Genomic DNA, 18,793 nt, shown 5'->3' with positions numbered 1-18,793 from the left:
GACTCTAAACAAATATATGAAAGAAGTAAATTAGTGAGTTTCACAAAAGCCAGGCAGTCTAGCATAAACAGAGAATGAGCTTAATCTGGATTCCCCAATTGATACAATGTGTCTTTAAACACCTATTCTTTAAAATTAGGTTTATTAGTAAAAAGGTAGGGACTATAAAAGGGGTGAACTTCACTCACTTAAGAAGCACTTCCAATTCCCGCTTTATCTTTGTCACCACAGGTGGACCCTGGAAGGTCAACGCGGTGTAGAGCTGAACCAACGAAGCACCAGCACGGATCTTTTCCATAGCGTCCTTCCCACTGGCCACACCACCGATTCCAACAATTGGTACCTTACCTAAGTTCAAGTGAACACACAGTACTGTCTGATACTGAGGTAATCGTCATTAGATAAAAACATCTAGAGGCATAAACGAGTACCTTTGGTGAGACTGTACATGTCCCTCACTGTTCTTGTAGAAAGGTCTTTGAGAGGCTGGCCACTCAGACCGCCACGCTCAGACGCATGTGGATCCTGAAGCGTCGTTGGTCTGGACACTGTTGTGTTACACACCATTAAACCGTCCACTCCCAGCTGCAAACACAAAAAAGTTCTGAAATTTACCCAACTTTTAAAATTTTAGTGGTGCCTTTTACAGCACAGCAGTCATTCAAACAAAAAGGGGACTGCACCCTTAGAAAGGGTGTGCACTAATTTCAGAGAATGTGACGCAAGAACTCAAGGCATCAGTAACACTAATCAGAAAACACCAAGACCAAATTCTGATTTTGAATGTAATAATTTCATCAGTGTTACAAATCCATTTCCATCTAAGCTCCCCAGGAAAAACCTCATCTGAACTGAAACTGCAAATAGCTACCTAAAGATATAAAGCTGTGTAGATATAAAACACGACACCAAAGGGCAAAAAAATATATATATAAACAAACGATGTTCCAACCTCAGTGACAACATCAGCCACGTCTTGTTTGTCCTGAGCAGTGAGGTCAGGAGCAATCTTGACCAGGACTGGAGGCTTGCGTTCTCCCTGCAGGGCATCACGCTCCTTCAACACCTGAGCAGAAAGCAAGGGAGTATGAGTACATCAGGTGACAGGGCACAGAGAGCTACACATATTGGAAAGCAGACGAGGCTTTGAGGACGTGCTGTACTGTTTTTTTTTTGGAGATTGTTTAAGAAGTTGGGAGGACTATACTGCTTCTATCTGTCAAGTTAATAATTAAGGCTTCAACTCTAAACCAACACGTACGAATAATCAGCTCACAATCACAGATGACCTTTGTTTATGTGCTAAAAGGACAGGATGTGCAGTATAGACCTTTTTTTAAATTTTGGTCAGCGTTTTATAGCAATCCGTTGGTTCCTGAACATTACCTTACTGAGGAGCTGACGCAGCTCAGCCTTCCCCTGCAGATCCCGGAGACCCGGTGTGTTGGGGCTGCTGACGTTGACCACCAGGTAGTCTGCCAGCGGGCCTAGCGCTCTGACCCCCTCCAGGTAATCTGCCCCTGCGTCCTGGGATAATTTGTTCTTCCCCAGGTTGACGCCCAGGGGAAAGCCAACTATAAACACAAAAAAAGAGAACCGTTCGGACAAACACAGCTGGCATCATGAGACCCATGAGTCAACTAGGCAAATTCTGCCCATGTGCTAAAAAGGCTGCAAGCAGATCTGGGCCACACAATAAATTGTTAGGCAAGGACAGGTCAAGATTATTAAAATAGGGCAATGTAGCGCAGGATAATACATTTAACCACTGTGTGTTTAGTGCTACGTGGGCTTGGCCATCACAAGCTATGTGAATAGTAAATGTTAAATGGACCAAGAACCGGACGATTAAATATAATTTAGTCAAAACTCAACCATTATAAGAGGTGCCTGCTAACCTTTACTTTGTTCCTGCTGGATTTCTACTCGTGCGCCCAGCCTCTGCTGCACTTCTGCCAAACCACAGCTGTTGAAACCGTATCTGGAAGCATGCACAAATAATTACGTTACAACTTAAAATACTCACCTGTTTAAAAAAAAAATCAGCTAAGAGCTAAACTTTTCTGGAGTAGATTAGACCTGTAAAGAGTTTTAGCTTGATGTATACATTTAAAAAAAAAACAATGGCAAATAAACGTCAATAAATGTAGTTTCTTAAAAACGTACCTGTTAATTATTGCCTGATCTGAGATGAGCCGAAACACGCGTGGTTTAGGGTTTCCCTCCTGAGGTTTTGGAGTTATTGTCCCGACTTCAACAAAGCCAAAACCCATCTTGTACAACCCGTCTACAGCTTCCCCATGCTTATCAAAGCCTGCAGCAATCCCCACAGGGTTCCTGAACTTCAGCCCAAGGACATTTACTTCCTGCAGAAACATGAACACATGATTACAGACTCTATAATCATTCTGGTCTCTCAGTGCAGTGAGAAGCCTCCATACTCACCAATGATGCAGGATCCTGGTAGCGGTTCAGAGGAACCAGACCCAGACCTACGATCTTTACTGCCAGCACATGTGACGTCTCTGGTCCCACAATCCTCTGTAGTAGGGGCATCAGCTGGTTGGCATAGAAACGCTCATCTCCACCCACAGTGAGGTAGGAAGCAAACAGAAGGCTACCTGAGCCAAGGACCTTTACTGCATCTTTCAGCTTTTTCTGTGATGATAAACAACAAAAACATTTACAACAAAGAAAAAAAAATACATAAACTGCATCTTGAATGAACTGAGATTGATGTTTTTTCCCGTTACAATAGTTACATAAAAGCATCTATTATTGCATTATATATGTTTATATATAATTTGCAGGTGACAAAAGACAAATTGTTTTGTGGCTTCAGTGTGAACGCAATATAGTCATACAATCACAAACGTGACAGAAAGCATTTTATTTGCCCACTGAGCCGTTTTGAAGTACACAATGTATTTGTGGTTGTGTTTTTGGTCAACAAACAACTAAGGTTGTGAAAAAGGCTGATTTCAGTGTAAACATGTTTAGCAATTTGTCTAATCAACAGTTTGTGATGTGTAACAGCGCAGTAGAACAGGGCAAAAGTTATTATTGAGTAGAAACGGCTGCCACAGATAAACTATCAATGACTTACCTACACAGTACAAACTCACTCATAGACATTCTACATACAATCAGGTGATGGATGATACATAGACGCAAGATATTTGCCTTAGTCTAAACTATGCAAGTCCTTAGACATATTTAACAAATTCCCAAAATTTGAAAAACAAATTCTCTCATATTGAGAAGGCGTCAATAACAGAAACAAAACGCGCAGAAGTAACACAAAACAAGGTGAAAGAGTGGAAAAATCATTACAAAAACAAACCTGAAAAAACGAAAGGAACAGAAAAAAACTGAAAAGAAACAATAAATATTTACATACCAACACAAAATAATTGTAATATTTGATACATCACGTGGTTGAAAGTGAGCACTGATATTATTATGGCAAACTTTGCTGACTCCTACATACATAGTTTTAAGTTGTTATGGCCAGTTAGCTAGGACACAACATTAGGAACTGAACGTTGCATGTGTTTCTGTCTAAAAAGTGAATGAAAAGGAGAGTCACAGCGAAGCTGTGTAAAACGCTGCTCTGCGCGGAGCTAGCAGTTAGCAAACAGGAAAACAAAGTGTCACGTCAAGTTTCGTGACGGCGTGTTAAGTACATTTGAATCTGCAAATCAAAGCGTCAGACTGTGTCAGGGATTACCTTCAGATGTCCCGCCATGGACGCAGCTCTCTCACTCTCGCCCCTTTACTGCATTTCCGAGCATGTAGCCGGATAAACACACGTGGTCTCCGCTTCCTCCGCGTCATCTCGCGATATTTGCATCCTGGGTTTGGCTCGTCCAAGAGGAGATGCAGGGGTTGTAACCTTTCAACCAAGTTGAGGTCAATTTGAAGGAGGTGAAGGCAGTGAATTTTTAGGATGATTTTAGCATAGGGTGATTATATTACAAAATAATAAAAATAATATGCAGTATGGACTTCATATTAATAGCAAATACAACGTATAAGCATGCAAGTATCGGATAAAGTCATGTTTAGTGATCTTTACTGATATAAAGTTAATCCGTCACTTTGCATCTGGTTTGAGTGTCTGCAGTGATTTTCCTAATATATTGAGAACATATGCAGAGTTTTTCTGGAGAAAGCTCTCTAATTTCCATGCGACAGTCGAACACGGACTTGCTCAGTTGCTGTTCCAGCCACAGGTCCTGCATCACTGTGTGCCTTTGCTCTGTGAATTATAATCACTACTGACATGTTACCCTGGACCTCGGTACTTCTGTGGACTTTAGCTGGATTTCTGTCTTTACCTGACAAGTCTGAGCCTTGTCGAGGCAATGGCCTCTCTATGGCGTGTGATTTTATTTTCCGAAATGTCTGCTTCGAGTTTGTTGACGACTCAAAACCCTGGTCTCAAGCCAGGGACAGCTGTGAAAGCCGGGGAGGGAAACTCCTGGAGGCGATGAGCAGCCCCGTCAAAAACCTCATGAAGAATATCACCAGGGGAAATAAAAACATCATTGTTACATGGTGGCTGGGGGAGGAAGTCCAAGTGGACTCTGTCCTGCGTGAGTAAAATACAAATATATATCATTTGTCTATACTTTGCTGTGCTTTTGGATTGTGATCATTGAGATGCATGTGTCTGAAACCTTCACATGTTGAGTTTTTAATGATAAAAGCTTTTCCCTTTTGGTTGTGTGATTGAATTAATCATCAAATGCCTTGGCTGAAGATCTGTGTTAGAGAGAAAAGAGAAAAGGGCACATACTGGAAAAGATACTTGGCAATTACACACATTCGTCCTGTAAACCCTGGGGAGGTTCCTTATTTTCTTAAACTAACTGAGACCATAGCTTTCATCTAATAAAATAAAATAAACCTCAAATGCATCAGTGTAAACACAAACAGCAGAGGCTTTGGTTCAAGGAAAACATAAAAATAGCAAAATTCTAAATGTTTTAATAAATAAATTATATACAACTACATAAAAGTAACCCTTTATTTGGTCTATTATAATTTTCGTATTTATAAGTAAACTATATCTCAAAGGCATATGTCATTTTGTAGTTTAGAAATTTAGCATAAATAAGTAATGAAATATTGAAAAGTAACATTTACATGATTAAGAAATGTTCACTGCATCATGAAAGTTCAGCAACACATATTCTTGTCTTTGATATGAAATGAGCCTTGTCTCATAAATGAAACATATTTATAAAACTGCCTGCATGAATCCTGCAGCATGTAAACGTCACTTGAATAATATTTTTATATTGAAACTAGTTTAGCCATATAATTTTGCAATTTTGCATGCATCCAGCCAACATGTCTTGTTGGCTGGACCAAACTGTTGCACCTTGATAATAATACAGGTTTTTCCATTATGTTTGGAATTTTATAAACTAATTAGCCAGAAAAAACTTGTGTGTGGTTCAGGGTTTGGATTCTCTAATGGTTTGTCTGTGTGTGTGTTGACACACACTTCTTTCCCCAAACAGTGAATCGTGTGGCTTCCAACAACAGCTGCATGTACGTAACGCTGAAGCCTCTTCTACTCATTCTAACATCTGACTGCAGTCAGAGCCGAGGGTCCGTCTGCACCCACAGTACGTACCAGCAGCATCCTGGCACTGCGATGCTCCACTTTTATTGAATATGCTGTATCGTAATAGTCTCGTTCTTGTTTCCAAGGTTTGCAGTCTTCATCACAGGTACGGGAACTATGTCTTTTAGTAAGAAGCCAAAAAAACTCTGAATGTTTATCTTGGTTGTTTTTTTTTTTACAGAACCCCGTCATGATGTCCAGTCATGAAGCAAGACCTCGTAAGTTATACTGACACTCACACGAAATAAAGTGAAGGACGCTGCTGTTGTGAACTGACTTTGTGCGTCTGATTTTCTTACTCTACACTTTTAAGGGCTCAGAAGAAACATACAAGGCATGGCTTCATCTATCGCAAATATTACCGCACTTCTCCAGGTCAGAGCTGCTTTATTGCTTAACAGTGTTAAGGTTAGGTAACTTCATATCTTTAACATTATAGTATATTCAATTTCTTTATATGAGTCCTGTCTTTGTTACAAAGTCAGCAGATGATGAGTTACATCTAATAGAGACAAACCCAGGGGAGCCCACAAATAACGACAGGGTCGGTACCATCGCTTAGGATGACATCATCTACACCTCAACATTCACCTTGTTTATGCCGAGATCATGACACCGACGCTGCTCCATTTCACAGGACCAATTCATTCAGTACTTGCTGGCCGGTACTAAAACACTGACTCCAAGTTTTGCTGTGCAAAACACCAACGTTATGAGTCACATCATCAACTGCAGCACTGGCATCTTCCTACTGTCGGAGAAGAAATGTGACATCGCCACCAATCCAAACCCCACGGTACCTTCAAATGAGAACACAAGCTACGATGCACATGTTACAGTACATTACGGGTAAAATGGCTTTATACTGATGCTAGTGATTCTTCCTCTTGTAGGATTTGTTTGAACGGATTTTCGAGATCTTTCGGTTGGTCGCGATCCTAATCGGCACAGCTAATAACCAGACGCTGGTTATGAAGCTTCGAACAGGGACCCTCTATCAGAGAACGTAGGTCTTCAGAGCTGATTATGGCCAATCGGCTGCAGTAATTGGCTCATGTGTCCTTTGGTCCCTCCTGCAGGTACAGCCCTGCTGACCTCGGCCATGCAGTGCTGGGTTCTCAGGCAGATGGGGATTACGTCGTATTCCCCTCGTATTCAGCACTGCAGGCTCAGCTGGGCGTGAGTGGCCCAATCTTCGCTCAGGTCTGTATGTTGCGCGTGTGTGTGTGTGTGTGTGTGTGTGTGTGTGTGTGTGTGTGTGTGTGTGTGTGTGTGTGTGTGTGTGTTTTTGTCCTTGTTGTGCCATAACACAGCAGTGGCCTTTCTCGTTTAGATGGCGAGCCTCTCAGATAATCCCCATCCATCTGATGACAACATCACAGGGACCGTTTGCAGCCTTTTGCTCACTAACGGCGTCTCCGACATCACTCTGTGGAACCTGTCAGACATGATAGAGGTACAGACCACACGGGGACTGGACTTTGTGCTCCTCGACGGCAGCGCACACAAAGGGGGGCAAAGGGGGGCCACACAAATTAGAGAGCAGAAGGTTGAACGTTACAGTGCCTCCCATGAGCCAGGCAGTGCAATTTAACGCGGGAGTAGCTGTGTGACAGCCTGTTTATCAGAGCATTTAGCTACTCATGGCTTTCAACACCCTTCCCCAATTCACCTAGCGAGTGTCAGTCATTCATATTGAGCAGGGAGACTGAAACGAATGCTCCTCAAAAGCAGAGAGGGAACAACGCCGTGTCCACTCAGCCCACGCAAATAATTAGTCCAGTTTTTAATCAAGAGCCCATTCACAAGCAGTCTGCACTCTCAGATCAAGTGTGAACTGTATCACCACCTTTCTGACAACCTGTTACAGCAGAGTTGATGCATTAGACTGAATTCAACTACACAGGTGTATTTGCATAACAACAACCCCTGTTTGGAACGCGATGCACATAACGACGTCTCTGTTTTCACCAGATCTTTTTGCCTCGTCCAGATGCCCCAGATGTAGTCAACACCACCGTTTTGCTGACGACAAGCACGAAGGCGCTGACGTCGTTCAATGTGTCGGACCCAAGCATGACCCTGTTCTTCAGCGCGGAGCCCAGTGTCAACGTAACGCTGGTCGTTGCTCTGTCCTATGGATCGCCTCCTAGCTCTAAGACCCCCAACATAACAGCCGTCCTGACTGTACGAGGTACCTGTGTTTAAAGGGCTTCATGAGAGATTCAGTGCCTTTGGTTCTTGTCATAGGGGGTAAAGGAATAGCTGTTGCTCCTTGCTGCAGATAGCTACCGCTGGATGGTAACGCCCGAGATGCTACAGCACACCACTGGGCTCTGGTACATCGACACCAGGCTCTCCAACTCCTCGTCGCAGTCAGACCTGAGCCTGAAGATCACTTCGTTCATGACCAAGTGCCTGTACTGGAACATGAGCACGGAGACCTGGAGGACAGACGGCTGCTGGGTGAGTGTCCGTCTGCACAACCTGCGCACTGCCGCTGCGTCTGCACGGAAGGTGATGTGCCGCCTCTGCCTCAGGTGGGCAACAAAAGCACTTCAAGGCGGACGCACTGTCTGTGTAACCACCTCACTCTGTTCGGGAGCTCCTTCTTTGTGATGCCAAACTACGTGGACATAAGCCAAACCGCACAGCTGTTCGCCACCGTGTCGCAGAACTACGTGGTGCTGGCGCTGCTGTGCTCGTTCTTCGGCCTCTACCTCATCACGCTAATGTGGGCGTGTTATGCCGACCACAGGTCCCGCTTGAAGGTGGGTCCCCCACTCCCACTGTGTGTGTGTGTGTGTGTGTGTGTGTGTGTGTGTGTGTGTGTGTGTGTGTGTGTGTGTGTGTGTGTGTGTGTGTGTGTTTGTGTGTGTGTCTCAAAAACACATTATCACTCTGTCCAGCCAATAATCTCCTTTGCATCACACTGTTTATGTTTCACCATCAGAGGAAGATAACTCTAGTGGAGAGCAACCATCCAGGTGCTCTTTACAACTACCTGATCCACGTCCAAACTGGCCACCGTAGGAACGCCGGGACTACGGCGAACGTAAGAATCCCCGGCCTCCAGACGAGCGGTGCATTCAGCTCAGTGTGGATCGCTGACAGGTTGATGGCTGGTGCATTGCTGCGTGCTTTCTTGTAGGTCACAGTGACGCTGATCGGCTCAGAAGGGGAGAGTGACGCACACGTCCTCACAGATCCTGAGAAGCCCGTGTTTGAGAAGGGAGCCGTTGACATGTTCCTGTTGTCCACGGCCTTTCCACTCGGTGAAGTCAGCAACCTCAGGATGCAGCACGACAACTCTGGAGGTCACCCATCGTGGTACTAGTGAAAAATAAGATGCACAGAGTATGTTTCACTCCTGTGTGACGTTCTCACTTTAATCAGTTTTGTTGTTTTGTGTATTTTTTGTTGTGTATTCCTCCTTTTATGAAGGTACGTCAACAAGGTCATCGTACAAGACCTCCAGACGCGACATGCGTGGCACTTCTTTTGCAACTGCTGGCTGAGCGCAGACCGTGGAGACAACATGACCAAGAAAACCTTTAACGCAGCAAAGAGCAACGAGATCGCCAGCTTCAGGTTGGAGTTTGACTGCGTTGCATCGAACGTCAAAGAAGGTTACGTGAATTGCTTTATGTACGGGTTTTCTGCATTTCTCCGTCAGGAATATTTTCCAGTCCAGAACATCCACTGGTTTTAGGGATGAACACATCTGGGTGTCTATAGTGAACCCTCCCTCCCGCAGTCCTTTCACGCGCGCCCAGAGGGTCTCTTGCTGTATGAGCCTACTCCTCTGCACCATGGCCATCAATATCGCCTTCTGGAACGTGCCTCTGGACCCAAACGCACCCGTCATTTTCCAAATAGGTACGTTTGAAAGCGTTTTATCATCAAAACACTGACAGAGTTGCCTCACGCCAGCAACACTAGTCTATTATTTTAATTTGTATTTCATCAGGTTCATTGCAAATCACCTGGCAGGAGTTTATGGTGGGGGTGGAGTGTGGTCTCCTCATGTTCCCAATCAACATCCTCATCATCACCATCTTCCGAAGCATCCGAGCTCGCGTTGTTTCAAAACCCCAGGAAGATGAAAACGTGACCTTGAGAGCCGCTGGAATTAACGTACCAGCGATACTGAAGGTTTGTTATATATTTGACAAACTGCCTATAATCACAGAGAAACGTGTTTTCCATCCAATATTTTTCTTTGTATCCCGTTGGCCTCTACTGACAATTTACTTGATATGTTTTACTTCTACGTTTACATCATCGTCAAATATTTACGGGTGAACCCCGTGCAGGAAACAGAGGTAATCATTTATACTGTGAGCAGCAGCCCGAGGAACAAGTTATCAGAGATAAGCAAGCTGGAGTCAAGCTCCGACCTCTACTATGCGTTGGACAGGCTCCATGAATTCGTCCAACTCATGCAAGGTACTACAGATTCAAATTCATTTTAAATCTGAAAACCTTGGAATGGACTTAGTGTCGGGGAATGTGATTGAAGGCTGGTCTCCCGTCACAGGAGAGAGTGAGAGTGACCAGCACTGGGTCTACTGCAGCAAGTTCCTCCTGGCCGGCCTCTGTCACCTCCTCATGTGTCTGGAGAAACTGGATGAAAGAAACTTCCCTCATCCACAGGAGTACCAGCAGGTCCTCAATATCACCAACCTGCTGGTCCGCAAGACTGAGATGGTCTTCAGCAGCCATCTAGCATGCTGGTCATCACTGCTTCCATCACAATACACAAACATTAGAGTCTCTGTAGGGTCAGAATGGCTAATACTGACCTGGAACATCTCTTTTTCTGTGGCCCAGCCCGACTCCTGTGAAGAGGACGAAGAGGAAGATGACGGGAGGCTTCTGGCTGCCGTGGTGGTTTGCGTTCGTTGGCTGGTTCCTGTTGCTGTCCATTAGTGGAGTATCCACTTACTTCACCCTGCTCTACAGCTTTCAGTACGGCAAAGACAAGTCCATCAAGTGGGTCCTGTCTCTGGGCCTCTCCCTCTTCCAGAGCATCTTCGTGCTGCAGCCTCTCAAGGTACGAAAAGATGGGGAAACCTTTAACATGAATCCGAAAGCGTCTGTGCATCAGGTGAACGCTACAGTGAGGTTGCCTTGGCTTTGTTCACAGGTGTTAGGCGTCGCTGTGGTGTTCGCCCTGCTGCTGAAACCTGTAGCTGTGGAGGAGACTGAAGAAGTTGAGCAAGTGCTGTTAGGTAAGAACCGGAAAACGAGTCTGAGCACATGAAACACTTTGAGACTTGTTTTATGCATTAACTAACTTTTTTGCTTTTCGCATTTCTGTCATAATACCTTTCGATAGTCAAATAAAAAATGAACAGTGTCTGAGTAGACCTGATATCAACATCAGAAAAATGCTTTGTCTAAACTGTTTATTCATATTGAATGGAGGACTCCATTACATTTAGTTCCTGGTTTACTTCAGATGCCTCTTACACAATGATTGATAGGAAACAGCGCGGCATTCGTGCTGACAACTATAAACCAGTGACCCTTTTAGACGCTGCTCCTCTCAAGTGACTTCTTTCTCTTAAGTGCATCTGTCCTTCAGTCCAACACGGGTAACGAACCACAGGTTTCACTGCACTGTCTTCTCCATTTAACAGAGCAACAAGCCAAGTGCAGACGCTACTCTGGCAGGGAAACGCTCTGAGGAAGCTGCATTGGGCTCCAGCGGGGACAGCTGTTACCCCAACATTCTTGCTTCGTAACACTCTTTTGCACTTATTCTGAGTTTTATGTTCTGAATGTAGATTTTCTAACACATTCTGGTGTTTTTTGTATGTGTACAGAGTTTTGAATGTTTAAGAAAGGGTTTCTGAAATAGGGACTTAGGGTAATGTACTATTTATGATGGTGTACATGTACAGTATATAGAGACTAACATCTCTTTAAGCCTAAGTTAAACAGCTTTGGTTCATCTGTGAGCTCATTCATCTCATGTCAGAATACAAAATATGTACATTCCATCTTCTTTTGCCATTTATTGAAGTTAAGATGTCAAATATTATATTTACACTTTAAGTTACTTAATTCATTCACACTACAATAATCCATTCTATTAGTGTTTTGTGCTTTTATTAATCATAGAAACACACTATTTATTAATTTATTTCATTGCTACTGTAATTTAGTTTGTGAGTGCAGATAAACTGCTGTGACCTACAGACTAATACTCTATACAGATCCTGTTTAAATGTCATCGCTCTTATATAATAACAAACTTAAAAATTATATTTTTATTAGTTTTTAGAAAGTGATTGCTAAGTTTTCTGATATCTGGATGATTGTGTGGCAAATTGAAATCACTGACATACGAATCTATGCACAAACAGACATAATAGCAAAGTAAAGACATGCTAAAACATTTAGCAATTTTCTATATTTTATTTATTTTTCTTCAATAATAAAGAATAAAATGTCTTATTTATAAAAATATTCAGGTCTTTTGTTGCAACATTTTTTTGACTATGACTAAAAATTTGTCATCTCATATTTGCGCTGACAACTATATGTGTGCCAGACTGACACGTCTTTGTAGACTGTGCTTCACAAAGTCATCTTCTGAGAAAGAAAATAATAAAAAAAGGAACTTTCTGCATCTATTCACATTAACCTTTTACTCAGCAAGAAATACACCATCTGGTCTGACAAATAGTCTCAAACACAGAAAACAACACAACCTCTCAGCATCAGTGTGATAAGCCGACAATAAAGTGGGCGCCTGATTATTTTTTTTTCAGTGTGTCCATTAAATCGTAGAAAACGAATGAGAGCGCCTGATTGAGTTAGTGCTATCAGCAGCTTTCATTGACTCGCTGCACAAACAGCAGCATATGCTGACCCACATTATTTATGCTAACAGACTGTAACAGACTGATTCACACCTTCCTGTGTAGAAACAGATGATGTCGAGCTAATAAGGTTCAATGTTTTCAATGTCAGTTTAATATTTATGTTTTGTAGACTGATGGGATCACAGAGATGTGCTAAAATGCTAAACACTAAACTCCAATTTTCCAGAGATCTGTCTCAATATTACACTCCAGTTATTACTCATGCCTTCTGAAAGAAACCAATCAAATCTACATCACCAATTTGATGTTGTGGTTCACAAGGAACTTCCTCTTCAGGAAGCATTTAGCTTTGCACTGAGGACCTCTGCTGGGCGCCGCTTCATATTACAGTGCAAAGTGGAGAAAGTGCAGCAAACAGTGCAAGTGTAAAAACCTCAGTAGCATCCAGTTCCAAATAATCTTTTATTAAACTTTTAATTTAGTATACAATGGAAAATAACTCCTGCTGCAACAAGACACAATGTTGTGTCTCAAAATTCAGCACAAAAGAAGTCCAACATAGAAAAGACAGTGAGCCGATCACAGTTCTGTAGTGTTAAATACTCTTGCTCTGCTTTGACAAGTGTAAAACCTATTATTAAACTGTGTCCATTACCCAGCTGGAAAGTTTTACAAAGCGCTTTCCAGAGACAGCTGGATCGTATTATTCAAGGCCACTGTCCATTTGCCATGCAAGCTGGGTGATGGGAGATGCGTGTGGCCAGGTTGCAGCGACACATCATATCTGAACAACGTCAAAACCCTCCACACCAGCTACTAAACGGGAAACTTTTCCTAATACACACTCAACAGCTCTTTGAGAATAGAGCAAATTCTATTTGCTCTATTCTATAATATTTCTTCAATTAGAAGCAAATTGAAAAAATTATGATATTAACCGACACTCAATGCAAGTGACACATCCAACAATAATAAAAAATAAAATACACAATCCTTATTGACTGGGAAGGCCTCGATGAAAGATGGCAGCTAAGGCAAATGTAGAGGTGCACATACAACAAATACATGCACACTAGTTCACTGAGGACAACACAAATTTTATCTAGTCAATCGAATGTGTGACTGCGTTGTTTGCCATGACTTTAATGTTAGGAAAATGCAAATATTTCATGACATTCAAAAGAGAAAAAAAAAAGTGTATTAGGAGATACCGCAAATAAAAACACCTGCCTCCTATCTGCTGTACAGTTATATCATTTACGTAACTATCTCTTACTCTGTCATATATGTTCGGCCTGGAGGGCTCTTATACCCATTCTTTAGATGGAGAACCTCAGTGAATTAGGAGCTTTTTTAAACTAATTTCTACAGCGACAAAACTGCATGACTGTGCAAGACAGAAAAAATGGCTTCTGACGATCATGACCTATGCGGGACAAAAAACCAGTTGAGCTTGTTTGACTAGGCTGAGACAGAGGTGTGTGACACAGTGGGAAAGAAAAAAGAAATGAAAAGCTGTGGTTTCACTTGTACTACCAAAAACAAATGGGATTTTGCCTGACTGACAAAATTAGGTGAGCATTCACACCTCTGTAGGATTTATAGAAATGAGGTAAGTAATATCTGTATATCTGTAAAAGATGTTAGTTCATGAAATCTGATCCAGAGCATTTCCAATTTCCCATTTGGAGCTATGTAAGTGATGACACAGGCATGTGTGTGTGTGTGTGTGTGTGTGTGTGTGTGTGTGTGTATGTATGTATGTATAATGTATAATGTATAATATATATATATATATATATATATATATATATATATATATATATATATATATATATATATATATGCCAAGGATGGAGCAATTAGGTTTTTTTCTTCAATTCCTCAAATCGCCGTGTTAAATCATCAAAGTCGATGTCATCTGAGCTGGTGGGTTTTCCGCCAACAGAGGACGTGGGGAGAGTGTCTGGAACGGAGGGCAACTCTGGGAGAGCGTTGTTGTCATAGATCTGAGTTGAAGGGCCAGGACCTGGAGAGTAACACATGGTATTCAATGTCATTTATGCAGCAGAAAATCCAGCTTAAAGGTCTGTGTATGTTTTACCCATTTGATTTCACCACTACATGCTTAAAAATCTCATTTTATGTTATTGGTTTGAGAAAAACCCATCAGTGTTCAGACTCTTACCACATCCCATCACATGGTGAAGAGAAGATGAGGATGATGATGATGCATACAGCGATTATCGGCAGAACCCCACAACTTCTAATGTTATATTCTATTTTTGTGGTTTACACTTAATAGGCTACCTGTCTGGATGGCTAAAGAAAGACTTTCCTCTTGGATAGTTTGTTGTGACTTCAAGGTGAAAATCACGTGTAAAAAACAAATCTTCCCATAATCAATTGTTTTGTCAAACCAAGCCAGTAAACTTTTGTTTAAATTTCCCCCACACTCTCTAACGGTTAAATCAAATATTTAATACATAAACGGACTAAAACTAAAATGAGCAGTTAGGAATAAAGACTTCAGTTTTACTGACAAATCTTTAAAAAAGCATATGCAGGTTCAGCAGGAAGCAAGAGTAAGTCTAAAGGCCGAACTAGTAAAATCTGGCTTATTTACTTATACTTATATACTGTATATAAAAAGGGAAGAACAGTGGTGTGATCATGCTTGAGTTTATATATTTATGATATTATGCCACAAAACTGCACTGTTGTCCACAATTCACCTAGAAAGACACAATTTGGGGTATTATTTATGGGTATTATTAGATCAAATAATAACTACAGTGATTGGGTGTTATGACCTATAAGACCTTCGGTTTGAGAACACAACAAACCACGCGACTTGTTTTTGTTTATTATTGACACTCTAGCTTTATCTTTATCCGTTTGTGATCATTACGATAACTCACCTATAACCTGAGAGGGAACAGAATCTGTGTCAGTCAAGTCATCAATCTGAAACAGAAACACATGTTATAGTTTGTCATTTGTTACTAAAATAAAATGTATGTTAGTACTGAAAAAAGAAACTGTGTTGTTTAATGATTCAAAGTACCATTTTATATTAGAAAATGACCAACTACAGTAGATTTACTGCAAACCATCACCTTTAGTGTGTGCCACAAAAACAGATTTCATCTAACCCAAGGTTACTCCAAAACACACGTAGCGCTCATTGCAATCCCACGCAGAGCAAGTGATCAAGTTACCAAGTTAATATCAAGTTAAACTGATCATAGTTTGGAGTGACAGTATTAGTGCTTCCTGCAACCTATAATCCATGTCAATAAAGCAGGGCCTGGGGCTACTCTGAGAAGTAGAGTTAAAGTGTAGAGGACAGGTAAAACTAAAAAACAAGCTGAACAAACTGCTCTTCCCTGAGTGGTGCCCTGCCCTTTCCATCTGTCCATCTGTGGGAACGGGAAGGGGGCATGGATGGGAGGGGTTCGTTCACTTACAGATTCATATGTAGGGGGAGAGGTGGGCAGCTGGGGAGGCTGCCCTGCTCCCATTGGGTTTTGGAAGTTGTTGTAGGTGCCAACAGGAGCGTTAAATGGATCCTAGAGAAAGGAAAAGCTGCATGAGTCCAAAGTTATTTTAATCATATTAGTGTGTTCATAGCCAAATAGTTCATGCCTAAAATACAAAAACAAAAATCTGCACACAAACCTGATACATTTGTTCATTTCATAATACAACCCGAACTAAGAATTTGTGTGAATTATCTTTACTTATAAGATTCTATGGATCTCTTTATAAAAAGTATTTTACCGCTCCTTTGGGAGGTGGGTAGTTGAAAGCTGTCGGCATAGGCATGGGCATGGGCATGGGCATGGCCATTGGCATGGCTCCAGCAGGAGGAGCAGTAAAACCTCCACCACCTCCTCCACCTCCGCCTCCAAACTTCTTGTCATTGTTAACATCAATCAAGTCGGCCTCCTCTCCAGGACAGACCTCAGGCTGTCCAAAGACAGATGGTTGGACAAATATAAAAAATGTATGGCTTCATCCTTTATACAGAGTCATAAGTGAAGTGATTTTAAAAGCTCACCCGAACCATCGCGTCAGGTTCATACGGCACGTTATAGTTCTTTGCAATCTCTATCAGGTAGCGTTCCACCAAAATTTTAGGAGGTGCTTCCACACTCAATTTGTGCATCAGCTAAAAGAAATGTTTGATTAGAACATGGTAAAGTCTTACCAAGCAAGGTTTATGCATTCTTGAACACATTTGGGAACAATCAGTAAAATAATTCCTACCCTATCATTGACTGTGCCGATCTGGTTTGTCCTGCACAGCTTGCCATACTCCTTGCTATATTTTGCACACAACTGCTCAGACACCTGAAATACACATTTAGATACATGACAGCATAGTGTTGAAGTGCTGGCATCACTGTGTAACTATATAAGCATAGTTAGGCTTTACTTACAATCTTTAGTTCAGTCACTTCTGACTGAAGGCGAGGTGCTGCCCAGATGAGGGTGGACACTGCTTCCTGTAAACCTGGATCTAGTTCCCTGTTGTAGAAAATAAAAAACAGACAAAGAGGCAAAACATTATGGTTCACCACCCCTGTACATCAGTGAGGCCACTACTTCAATACTCACTTCATGGACTGAATAAGGCCAAAGCGGGTCAGCAGCAGGTCACAGTAAAGCTCCAGGATCTCCATGGCTTCTACCAGATAGTCCTCTCTGATGATGTGCTCCACACGGATGCGTGCCCGCTCATCCTTTCCTGACGACAAGTAATCTGCGATCTCCTTCCGTGCTTTCTGAGCAAGCTCGGCTTAGTTTACAAATGAAAGAACAAGGTAGAGCGTCAGAAAAGTGTTTCTATAGCCCAAGTTGATTTTCATATGCACATTAGCATTGGTCGACCCAGGGCTCACTTTTCTTTTTCTCAAGAAGTTTGAGTCTGTTGATGACCAGCCGGAGGTTGACTCTCAACCTCTCTGCCTTGAATCCTCCTCCGAGCATGATGATGGACTATCTGTAAACAGGGGCACGAGGGGAGAATACGTTTACAACCGATACTGACCCGCATAGCCCAGCCAACTTCGTCCCACCTTCCAATGAGTCACTCAACCCAGTCATGTGAGGATGACCAACCCAGCTCAACAATGACGACAACAATGAGTCCGCGGATTTACTTCAAACATATACAACACGCAACAACACACCACAAAACATTCAGATGGCTTGGTAAATAAACTACACAACTTAGCATTACATCAGATACCTTCGGCCTGATGCTAGGGACAACTGACAAGGCGAAGATAGCCTTACTATAGGATTTTTCTACCTATTATTATTATTATAATTAAGTATATGATTACGTTTACGCTTATAAATTTAGACCCGAGCCTTACTATTAGTCTTTCAGTTAGCTGACGCTGGCTATTGCTTTGTCAGAAGCCTGCTGGTATCGCTTGAGCTAACGTTAGCTAGCATTGCCCAGCTCACGTAACGTCAGCAGAAGAACAAACCGATCCATTAACGATACACTTTAGCAGAACATGAGTACGATTCTTTCAAAGCGGCATAGGTTATTAAAGCGACAGCAACTTACCCGTGAATAGCAGTCAAGCGGCCACACCAACTTATTTGGGTTTCAGTGTTGTTTCTTCGCGTCGTTCACTTCCGTGATGAGCTGTAGTGACGTCATGGGACTTTTCCTCGGAGGCGGGGCGTCGACACTTTCTGTCACATGGAGATAACGTCGCTGAGACGAGGCACGCGACGCACCTGATTTTCAGGTACATATGCAAATTTGTAAAGGCGAGACCCCTGCGTTCTTGTTATTTTTAGACGTTTATCAAACCTCTTATATGATAAAAAAAACGATCTGAAGGAATGACTGTCATCAATTTGGAAATATTTAAAATATGGAAATTCGTTATCTCAAGCAAGTTTCAAAAATATATGCTTTTATGAATATTTCACGCATTAGTGTTTTAGTGTCGGTTAAAATTGGCACGTGTGAGCGTAAACATAATATCCAGGAGCAAAGACAGACACACTAAAATGCCTAAATACATACATGTAGTGAAAAAGTGAAGTAGTGAAAAAAGGAGCATGAGCCCTCATTTGTGTAGAGTTTAAATAATGAAAAAAGTGTAGTGTATCACTGTGTATTCTGGCCTCCTCCTACATGAGCAGCCAGGACAATTGAAGAGTCCAAATTGCATAGACGTGTGATTGCAAGAGTGAATAGTGAGTGTATATGTGTGAGAGTGGCAGAACTACAGCCCGGACAGGCCCCAAATGCGCTTGATGACAATTGGAATAGGCTGAAGCCTGC

General features: G+C 42.2%; 3 protein-coding genes across 5 annotated transcripts in view; 1 reads left to right on the top strand and 2 right to left on the bottom strand.

The window, feature by feature from the left end:
* dhodh (dihydroorotate dehydrogenase) overlaps positions 1-3,858 on the bottom strand; it is a 52,268-nt gene extending 48,410 nt beyond the window's left edge. For all 3 annotated transcript variants that reach the window (XM_041070077.1, XM_029144996.3, XM_029144994.3), the window contains exons 1-8: positions 3,731-3,858; positions 2,446-2,658; positions 2,167-2,366; positions 1,899-1,981; positions 1,387-1,574; positions 953-1,066; positions 432-585; positions 189-348 (exon numbers count right to left, since the gene is read on the bottom strand). In XM_041070077.1, coding sequence (XP_040926011.1) covers positions 189-348; positions 432-585; positions 953-1,066; positions 1,387-1,574; positions 1,899-1,981; positions 2,167-2,366; positions 2,446-2,658; positions 3,731-3,748 — 1,130 coding nt within the window. In that variant the 5' untranslated portion in view covers positions 3,749-3,858. The remainder of the gene's footprint in view (positions 1-188; positions 349-431; positions 586-952; positions 1,067-1,386; positions 1,575-1,898; positions 1,982-2,166; positions 2,367-2,445; positions 2,659-3,730) is intronic.
* A 352-nt stretch (positions 3,859-4,210) lies between these two features.
* On the top strand, positions 4,211-12,115 carry pkd1l3 (polycystic kidney disease 1-like 3). Its single transcript, XM_029143893.2, has 23 exons — positions 4,211-4,598; positions 5,532-5,639; positions 5,725-5,744; positions 5,820-5,856; positions 5,952-6,013; positions 6,120-6,182; positions 6,276-6,434; positions 6,532-6,644; positions 6,718-6,841; positions 6,972-7,094; positions 7,613-7,832; positions 7,923-8,104; positions 8,179-8,409; positions 8,592-8,693; positions 8,790-8,968; positions 9,083-9,229; positions 9,315-9,517; positions 9,609-9,793; positions 9,955-10,087; positions 10,179-10,374; positions 10,472-10,694; positions 10,788-10,872; positions 11,284-12,115. The coding sequence occupies exons 1-23, from the start codon at positions 4,286-4,288 to the stop codon at positions 11,328-11,330; spliced, it is 3,255 nt and encodes a 1,084-aa protein (XP_028999726.1). The 5' UTR covers positions 4,211-4,285; the 3' UTR covers positions 11,331-12,115.
* A 2,160-nt stretch (positions 12,116-14,275) lies between these two features.
* ist1 (IST1 factor associated with ESCRT-III) lies at positions 14,276-18,219 on the bottom strand. The gene is made up of 10 exons (XM_029143895.3): positions 18,062-18,219; positions 17,382-17,482; positions 17,098-17,278; positions 16,920-17,007; positions 16,747-16,830; positions 16,538-16,648; positions 16,258-16,446; positions 15,945-16,046; positions 15,396-15,441; positions 14,276-14,503 (listed from the first exon to the last, which is right to left on the bottom strand). Exons 2-10 carry the CDS (start codon positions 17,467-17,469, stop codon positions 14,337-14,339), a joined length of 1,056 nt encoding a protein of 351 aa, XP_028999728.1. The 5' UTR covers positions 17,470-17,482; positions 18,062-18,219; the 3' UTR covers positions 14,276-14,336.
* Positions 18,220-18,793: the final 574 nt, after the last annotated feature.

This window comes from Betta splendens, chromosome 3 (assembly GCF_900634795.4).
Source record: "Betta splendens chromosome 3, fBetSpl5.4, whole genome shotgun sequence".
NCBI lineage: Eukaryota > Metazoa > Chordata > Actinopteri > Anabantiformes > Osphronemidae > Betta > Betta splendens.
This window is presented reverse-complemented; position numbering and strand designations above follow the sequence as displayed.